The sequence below is a fragment of the Arachis duranensis genome, chromosome 9, assembly GCF_000817695.3.
Source record: "Arachis duranensis cultivar V14167 chromosome 9, aradu.V14167.gnm2.J7QH, whole genome shotgun sequence".
Taxonomy (NCBI): domain Eukaryota; kingdom Viridiplantae; phylum Streptophyta; class Magnoliopsida; order Fabales; family Fabaceae; genus Arachis; species Arachis duranensis.
The window spans coordinates 8,369,495-8,379,768 of NC_029780.3; the positions used below are offsets into that span (position 1 = coordinate 8,369,495).

Sequence of the window (10,274 nt, forward strand, 5' to 3'; positions counted from 1 at the left end):
CTCGTTGATGACCCCGGCTATATGAGCGACTCCATCCAAGAGATATAACCGTGCCTGATCATTCCCCATGAGCAGAGTATTCCGTTCAGGTCTTCCTCGGAGAGAATCTGGGTCGTTTTCTCTGAGATTTTGTGGGGTAGGGGGAGGAATAATAGTTCGAATGAGGGTGATTCGAACTCCTTATATAGCCGAATCACCCCTAATTCGAACCACCTTGGTTCGAATTATGAAGGAGCATGCCAAGGGTAATTCGAACCAGGTTGGTTCGAATTACATGGTTTGGTTTCGAATGAATAATTCGAGCTAGACCAGTTCGAATTACGTGCATGATGAGTTCGAACCATCTTGGTTCGAATTACGTTCAAACTTCCTCTCCCCTAATTCGAACCACCCTGGTTCGATTTACTAAGGTTTGTAGTTCGAACCACATTGGTTCGAATTACATAAAGATAATGTTTGGCTTATTGCTGAAACAATTTTCGGTTTGGCGTATTTACGTTACACACTTCTTGCCTTGACTTATTATGATTTTTTACCCAAAAAAATATGTATTGCATATGATATGATGTATGTTTGTTTATTTTTATTTTTTTCTGCCGTAAAACAATTTTCACTATTCACACAATATTATCTGAATTTAAAATCCTTCTAACTATTAATAACATAACTTTTGTTTTGTCCCTTGGGATAATAATAAATTAATAATACTTATAGTGAGAATTTAGTAGGAGTAGGACGGAGTTAATACTCCAAATGATTTTTAAAATTTAGGAACAAAGTTAAATTGGTCCTTAAAATTTTAATTGACCTAATTTAAATTTTTAGTTTTTAATAAGTGACTCATGTTAACTTTTTTGTCAATCTTTATTAACGGTATTAAAATGTTAAGTGACACGTGAATCTGACACCTAGTCTTATTAAACGATATCATTTTTTCCTTGGTGCGTAATCTCTCTTTAAACGATATCGTGTTAGCCATCTTAGGATTAAAATTCAATAATATTCATTACCAATGATCAAACCACTCAAAAAGAGAATCTCTTCTTCTTTTTCTTCATCATCTTGCATGCACCATACTGTGGAAGATCAATGTCGCTACTAGTGTAGTTCGCCGGCAAAGTTCATCGCATACGTTTTCGTTTGCTAGGACGAGGAAGAAGAACTTGTGCACCACCATTTCTCCCAAAAAGGTTAGTAACACAAGTATTTTACGTTTGGGTTGAATGTTATGTTTTGTGTCTTCTCATGATTGGGGTTTATAAGCCATTAATTTGTGCTCTATTTGATACTCAAATGTATTGGGTGCATTGTGAAAGTATATAATTTTAGTCATTGATCCTCTTCATCTGTATGTTAAGGTTCTTCTTTTTTAAAAGACTGCATATGATTAATGTTAATTGTGTTACAGAGAAGAAAGCACATCCAAATTAGTGAAGTCTACTACTTCTTTATGTACCAATTTCTCCTTATAGACGATTCCAGTAGCCGAGCTTTTACTGTGATTAGTGTTAACTATGTTTTTTTGACAAATACATTGCTTAAATTTTTTGTAATGATATTTATTTATGAAAATATAAAATAAAAAATTCATGAATGAGTAAATAGATTATGTTTGTCATTGTGATAATGCATAACTGTTAATTATAGATAGTAAAAAATTGTGTAATTATTATTACAATGATCACTTTTGTATATGAATTTTTACATTTTCTGTTCTAAAGAAAGATTTGGTATATATATGACGAGTTAGTTCATTAATTTTATTTGCAGATTTGTAATATACCTGATCAGTCTCTTGTTTATCCTTACCATTTTACAACTTCAATTTACAGAATCATACATATTTGTAATATTCTCACTGAATTTGTAGGTTTAGTCACAACTTACAATTTACAAAACAGATTTGTATTGAAAAAAACATAATTATAGTAACATTAATTCAATTTCATTCATCACTTTCCTACACCCAAACTAAAGCCAATGACTGCAATAACAAATAAAACAAGAGAAAAATTCAAAATACTATTCCATACTTTTAAAATCCTATGTCAGCTTCTATTGTACTAATCTTCCAACCCACATTCATCTTCCAATACTTAATGCTATTTTCATTTTCATGTCTCTCAGTCATGTTTTATTTTTTCTCACCATTTGTCCACACAAAAAGTCCACACCATCTATTTTCAGAGATCTGTCACAACAAAAATCACAAAATAAATTGTGCTTGTATTAGAAAAAGAAGAGGTCAAGTCAAAAAGGAAGCAATTCAAGAATTTATATGATAGTTTGGACATCCAAAAAATAGTTTCTCTGAATTTACTTCTGTTCCATACCAACAAAAAATGAAACGCATTTTACAACCACACAGTGTGAAACCTTTCCAACTCTAGCTCGATTTGAATTTCTTTCCAAATTTTTATGTGAACGAGATCTGTTGCGGTTTCTAAAATTTTGGTTATTACTTTTTATCATTTTCTCCAACATCCAAATCTCAGGTTAAAAATTTGGCACTTATAGAATTTTGTGTATTAAAAGAAACTAATTGAGTTTAAACAAACTTTTTTTATGTCAACAAAATTTTATCAAACCACATAATAAATTTATGTATCACTTAATATTTTAAGTAAATGTACTATTAATAAAAATTAATAGAAAAATTAATGTGAGTCATTTATTAAAAATTAAAAACTTAAATTAAATCGATTAAAATTTTAAGGACCAAAATAAGACTAATATTGATTCTTCTCCTATATGTTGCATCTTTCGCACTTACTAGTGATTTAAATAAGGCATGTACTAACAGGAAATAAAATAATCAATGACTGTGTTATATAGCTGACTAATTATTTCACTAATATTCTAATATATATACACTTGAACTTTAATTATACCAAGAACATGTTCGGCAATCTTGAATGGATGAAAACTCTTTTACCTTTCTATGACAAATTAGTAATCCAATAAATAAAAAAGAAAAGTAGTGTAAGATCCATCTTTGGTCACCTTATTCATTTCACAAGAACTATAAGTTATTTCTAGTATAACAATCTTATTAGTATTAAGAACATTAAAATTTTCGGCAACACAATTCCATGCTTTATAATCAAACTTTCATGGTTCTGAGTGAAAGTTTTAGGGCATTCAAATTCTGAATTTACAAGGATAAAAAAAACAAGAAATAGTTACATAATAAAACATGAAACTGTGTTGATTTTTGGAATTACTGTAACGCATTTTATAAGGGTCAAAAATCGTCGCAAAATTAAAAAAAAGGTCTACCGCTAGTCAGTGGGTTATTGTAAATCTCCAACACTTATTTAAATGGACGAGTGAGCTGACCATTTGACTAATCTAAATTGGTAAGTATGGATGGATCTATTAATTAATTTTTGTGACATCTAAATTAAAAAAGGAAAGAATCATATTTTAGGGGAAATGTCTCGGATTGTTTTAATTGATTAGCCTATGGATTGCAGTAAAAAAGACAAAAATAAAATAAAATAAAATAATAAATGCCTCAAACTTTGATTTGTCTACACCAGAAAAAAACTTTGAATTTGTAGAAATTTAAATTGTAAAAAAGGTTCCCGTGAAAAAATTTTAATTGGTGCCGATTTAGAGGTGCTTCCAAATGCAGAGAGGGAACTTAATGGGTAGAAAAAAAAACATTTAAATAACAAAGAAAGTAAGAAACCATACATGAATTCAAGCTTAGCCACCTGAAAACGTAATTGGTGTTAACAATGAAATTTAGGTTGCGACATTTGGTAGAAATATATAATAACAAATGTTTGTTCATATAGGCTCACCTTTTTTTTAAATAAATTATTTTTTTTTCTTTAAAATATAAGAATCGTTTAGTAGAAAGTAAAATTAGAAGGTATGATTTTAATTTTTAAATTTTTTATTTTTTAAAAAAATATCAAAGGTTTGATTTTAATTTTTAAATTTTTTATTTTTATAATAAAAATTAGAGAATTTGATTCTAATTTAAAAGAATATTTAATTTAAAATTGAATATACTTTAATAAAATTAATCTACCAACGATTACTAATATAAAAAATTTTCTTTTGATTTTAAAGTGTTTTAGTGACTGATGGTTAGGATTTAGAATTTTGTACAAAAATAAAATTGAAGAGAAGTGTTATAAGCAAGAAGAAGATGTTTGAAAAAGTAGGAATGAACTCATATTTCAAAATGTTCCTCTAATCCAAATACTTTACTTAATCAAGTTATTTACCTGGCCAAGAACTACGAGGATTGTCTCGCCATTTTTGAAGCAGAAGTTTCAACGCTGAGTACCAGTAGAGAAGATATGATTGGGTGGGAACCCCAACTGAGGGTTGGTTTAAACTAAGGGTGTAAATTATCGAACCGGACCGATAATTACCGCAGAACCGAACCGAATTTTACAACAACCGATTAGAAAACCGAAAAAATCGATTTTTTTTGTTTTTTTCGAAGTAAATCGATCGGTTCGGTTCGGTTTTCGGTTGACTCAGCAGAAACCGAACCGAATCGGACCGAACCGAAAAATGAAGGTTCAATGGTGTGTTTTTACTAAGTTACCCTTTAACCTAGGTATAAAAGGGCAACTTCACACACAACCCTAGCCTTCTTCCTCTCTTTTACGCGAACGGCGAATCCGGAGCCCTAACTTTCTTCCTCTGTTCTTCTCTTCCACGGTTCCACACTTCCACAGTTCCACCTTCGATTCCACCATGCTCGAGAGAAGGAGACCCTGAAGGAGAACCCTAGCTTCTCTTCCTCTCTTCTTGTCTTCAGTCATCGCCGTCGCAGGGTCGCCGTCGCTGGGTCGCCGTCGCTGCCTCGCTGGGTCACCGTCGCCGAGGAGCAATCCATTCACCGAGAAGCAGTCCTGTCACCGAGCAGCAGTCCAGTCGCCAAGCAAGACTCCAGTGGCCGTCGCAGTCCAAATCGAGCGACGAGCAGCACTCCTGTCACCAAGCCATCTCCTGCAGAAAGCAACTCCACAATGTCTTCTTCGGAGGTTAGAAATTCTGAACAATTATTTTTAGAGATTCTGTTTAGTGATATTGTGTTTGATTTAACCTGAACAATTATTTTTACAAATTCTGTTTGTGGTTATGATTTTGAGAAATTCTGTTTGTGCCTTTGTGGTTATGTTTTTTAGAAATTCTGTAGCTAGAAATTCTGTTTGTATTGGCTGCATCAAGAACTCACAGGATAATGCATCGCTTTATTTTTTTATTTTAATTTTTTTCTGGATGAAAAATAGAGACATTCATTGAATACATTGCTTGTGAGATAATATGAAGTTTGATGTTTAATTTTTGAAGTAGATTCTAAACCCATGTGATCTCTGCTTCACCAGCTGTCAAGCTTTAGAATTCAGCTTTAGTGGACTATGCATAAACCGGCTAAAAGTGGCAGTTGATAGTAATTTTAGGGATGAAATCATTGAGATAGGCATTGGACTAGCTTCACTCATTCCCAATTTTGATAGAAGGTCTATTATATATTTTGTTTGGGACAAACTGTATAGAATCTGTTCTATGAACTTCAATTCCAAGAAAATATGATAAGGAACCAAGATCCTTTAATGTGAAGATTTTGTGCAATGGCTGAATCATTAGAGTAATTTGTGTAGAGTAATTTTCTGTAATGATGCTTGTTTTGGTGGACTGTTAGAGCTGTTAATGAATTCATCATATGGCAGTTGGTGAGTATTAAATGATGCTTGTTTTGGTGGACTGTTTGAGCTGTTAATGATGCTTGTTTTGGTGGACTGTTAGAGCTGTTAATGAATTTAAATTCTGTTGATTATATGGCAGTTGGTGAGTATTAAATGATGCTTGTTTTGGTGGACTGTTTGAGCTGTTAATGATGCTTGTTTTGGTGGACTGTTAGAGCTGTTAATGAATTTAAATTCTGTTGATTATATGGCAGTTGGTGAGTATTAAATGATGTTTGTTTTGGTGGACTGTTTGAGCTGTTAATGATGCTTGTTTTGGTAGACTGTTAGAGCTGTTAATGATGCTTGTTTTGTTGCTGGAAACAATACTTTTGGTGCTATTCATGAATTAAAAACCTTAATTTTTCATTGTTCTGTTTATATATATATGCAGCCAACAAGCAATGAGGTGCCCAGTGAGCGGACGCCTCTTATTGGGGGTAAAATTGTTGAGTCCGCGGTATGTTCTTCAACGGACAGCGGCGTGCTTACCAAACCCCCGCCCCATCCTAGATCAAAGAAGAGGAAGGTTCATTCAACTAATGTGGGTGCAACTCCGGGAGCAACTCCAACAAATCCATCTCCAAGCACTGTGGAAACTAATGAAGAGGATAGCAAGGATGAAGCTAATGAAGGTAACAGAAAACCTTCTAGACCTAGATCTTGGACTTGGGAACACTTTACAAGGGATCCTAAGTCCAAGCCATCACATCCTAGGGCTAAATGTAATTGGTGTGGTGCATCATATACATGTGACTCTCATAGAAATGGTACAACTAATATGTGTTATCATTTGTTGAACCAATGTAAAAAATTTCCTAGGGAGTCGGGTGACCCTAGTCAAACAATCCTTACCTTCCAACAAAAAAAAGAGGGTGAAGGGGTATTTACTACAGTTACTTTTGATGCTGAAATGTGTAGAAAAGCCCTTGCTAGGATGATAATTGTTGATGAGCTACCATTTAAGTTTGTTGAGGGGGAGGGATTTAGATTCTATATGAGTATTGTGCAACCTAGATTTCCACTTCCGGGAAGGATTACTGTTGCTAAGGACTGTTGGAATCTCTATATTAGTGAGAAGAATAGGTTGAAAACTGTGTTCAAGCAACCGAATCAATCTGTTTGTTTAACTACTGATTATTGGACTTTTGTGCAAAATCTGAATTATATGTGTCTCACTGCTCATTACATTGATCATGATTGGAAATTGCAAAAGAGGATTATTAATTTTTGTCTTATTAAAAACCACAAGGGAGAAACAATTGGTAGAAAGATTGAGAGATGTCTTTTGGGGTCGGGGATATCTAGAGTGTTCACAATTACTGTTGATAACGCTAGTTCTAATTATACTGCAATATCTTACCTAAGAACTAGAATGGAAGATTGGAATTTACATCCTTTGAAAGGAGAGCATTTGCATGTTAGGTGTTGTGCACATATTCTTAATCTTGTTGTTAATGATGGATTGAAAGAGATGCATGAATCTATTAGCAAGATAAGAAATGCTATTAGATATGTGCGTGCTTCCCCTAGTCGTATGAATAGGTTCAAAAATTTCATTAAGAAAGCTAGGATACAAGACAAGTGTACTGTCCAACTCGATGTTCCCACTAGATGGAACTCTACATACACCATGCTTGAAAGTGGTTTGAAGTTTCAAAAGGCGTTCAAGAGGTTAGGGGAGAGAGATACAGAATATGCTCTAATGCAATGTGGTATTCTGAGGAATATTGATTGGGACAATGCAAAACACTTTATGGAATTCTTGAAAATTTTTCATGATGTTACAAAGAGTGTGTCTGGTAGTTTGCTTGTGACTTCTTCTCAATATTTTCATGAGTTTTGTAAGATTTTGCGTGTGTTCAAAGCTTCTTGTGGTAGTCGAGATCCATTACTTGGGAGTATGGCTGAGAGGATGAAGCTTAAGTATGACAAGTACTGGGGTAACATTAAAAATATCAACATGATGATTTTTGTTGCTGTGATTCTTGATCCTAGATACAAGTTGAAGTTTGTCAACTTTAGCTTTGAAAAGCTATATGATAAGGATGATGCTGATTTTTTGGGTGCAAAAGTGAAAGAAACCTTCTCCAAGATGTTTGAATTCTATATGAATGCAAATAATAGGGGAAGATCTTTTACTTCAACAACAATGGATGGTGCATCAGATGTGGGAGTACCTGATGGCGACATGGCTGGTGATTTTTTTAAGGAGGTGCATTTTCATGAGATCATCAACAAGAATGAGGTGGATTTGTATTTGATGGATGGTTTAGAGAAGCCTGGTGATCAAAATACTTTTGACATATTGAATTGGTGGAAGGTAAATTCTAGCAAGTATCCTATCTTATCCCAAATAGTTAGAGATGTCTTAGCAATGCCGGTCTCAACTGTTGCTTCAGAATCAGCTTTTAGCACTGGTGAAAGAGTGCTTAACAACTATAGGAGTTCTTTAACTCCAAAGACAGTTGAGGCATTGATATGCACACAAAATTGGCTTCGTGCTTCTCCAATGACAACTAATTTTGAGGAGCTTATTGAAGAGTTTGAGAAACTTGAATTAGGTATGCAAAAAAGAAATTTGTAGTTCCTTTCATGGTTTATGTTTATAATCTATAATCTATATTATATTTATAATCTATATTGATTTTCTTGTTTTATTTTTGTAGAAATTGCACCAACCGGAGAAGATGAGGATGAGTCTGGTGTGGATTCAGATTAAGCATGGTGGTTGATTGGCTGTTTGGTTTTTATTTGTTTTAAAGTGTGTTTATTTTTGTTGTTTTGTTAGACATTTTTAATTGCTTTTGTTTTATATTTAATTAAGTTGAATTTGTACTGGATTTGAATGTGATATACTATTGTTATTCTGATTTATTGAAGGTTTTAAACTTTATTTTATGATATTTTAAATTCTGTTTATTAGGTATAAAAAAATCGAAAAAACCGACCGAACCAAATCGCTGTTGGTTCGGTTCGGTTCGGTTCGGTTGTCCAGAAAGCAGCCAACCGAATGGTTGATATTAACGTTCAACCGATCAGGTCGGTTCGGTTGGTTTTCGGTCCAAAACCGAACCAAACCGAACCGATTACACCCCTAGTTTAAACTGAACGTCGATAGCTCTGTTATGCCTCAGCAAGCATGGCGAGTTGTTGTGGTCTGATTAGAGACTGTCAGGGCAGAATGATTGCAGGGTTCATGATGAATTTGGGGAATTGCTCTATCACCTTGGCTGAATTATGGGGCTTGTACGCAGGGATTAAGCTGGCTCGTGAGCTAGGCATTGGGAAGCTCCTGGTTGAGACGGACTCCCTCTGTGCTTCCAATTTTGTTCAGAACATGGCTCCCTCTAGAATTGCAGGAACTCCCCTATTGCGTGCCATCAAGCTGTTTCTTGCTCATCCATGGGATGTTTGTGTCTCTTATGTCTACAGAGAAAGGAATTTTTGTGCAGATCTGTTGGCTAAGAAGGCTCACCTCTGTCAGATTGGATTTATGTGTTTCTCTTTTCCTCTGGCGTTTCTCTCTGCGACGCTTATGACAGATGCATCTGGAATTAAATTTGCTAGAATGATTTCTATGTAATTTCTCTGTTTCTTGGACTTTATGCCCCTTTACTCATAAAAAAAATTTTGATTATATTTTTTTAACATATATTTAAAAGTATCACTTAATTAGTAATGTTATTAACAATTATATTATTTATTCTGTTAATTATTAATGTCAAATATAATGTTAGAATCACTGAACTTATTTAACATTTTTTTGAATAAAAATATAATATTTAAAATATTAAAAATTAAATTAAAAGTTGACCCTAAACATGGAGGATAAAATAATACTTTAAAAAAATGCAAGGGATGTTTCTCTTTATTTGTGAGGCTATTATATATCATTGTTTAAGTGTGGTTAGTCGAGAGTATTTCCTTTTTATATTCATGCATGTACTGTGTGCATCTAAATCTTTTGGAATTTATTATTTTGTAAGTCAATAATATATATACTGTTTTAGTATTTAAAAAAAAACTTATCTATCAATAATATCCAAAGTTTATTATGATTCGAGCAGAATTGATCTGTTTATGTTCTCTAGCACCCTATTTCCTTTTCTTATTTGTTCTAATTTACTAGATTAAAATGTAAGATTCGCTGACGTACGCTTAAATAAAAGTAAATTAAAGGTATAATGTTTCACATTTAAAAGAAGGTTAAATTTGAACCATTAAATAACTTCACTTAGAACGTAAAATTAAATATACTTTATTAAAACAAGACAATTTTTCTTGTCAACATAAAGTTTTAAATTATGATGTAAATGATATAATAATACAATAAATATAAAACTCTACATTCAAGTCATAATCCTAATCTAAGTCTAACTAAATATTTTAAATTTACGCGTGTATGTTTTATTGCTGTCACTTCTTTTTTTTCTTTTCTTTTTTCGTTATCTTTCTCTTTCGTTATTGTCATCACCAACAATCAACATTTTACTAATATTTTTATTATTTCTGATTTTCTCTGGTACCATCATTAAATAATTTCGGTTCATTTCT

General features: G+C 33.0%; 1 protein-coding gene across 1 annotated transcript; it reads left to right on the forward strand.

Moving 5' to 3' along the window:
• The first annotated feature begins 226 nt into the window (after nucleotides 1–226).
• Nucleotides 227–8,482, forward strand: LOC127741505 (uncharacterized). Its single transcript, XM_052254175.1, has 3 exons — nucleotides 227–259; nucleotides 4,704–5,012; nucleotides 8,387–8,482. Exons 1-3 carry the CDS (start codon nucleotides 227–229, stop codon nucleotides 8,450–8,452), a joined length of 408 nt encoding a protein of 135 aa, XP_052110135.1. The 3' UTR covers nucleotides 8,453–8,482.
• Nucleotides 8,483–10,274: the final 1,792 nt, after the last annotated feature.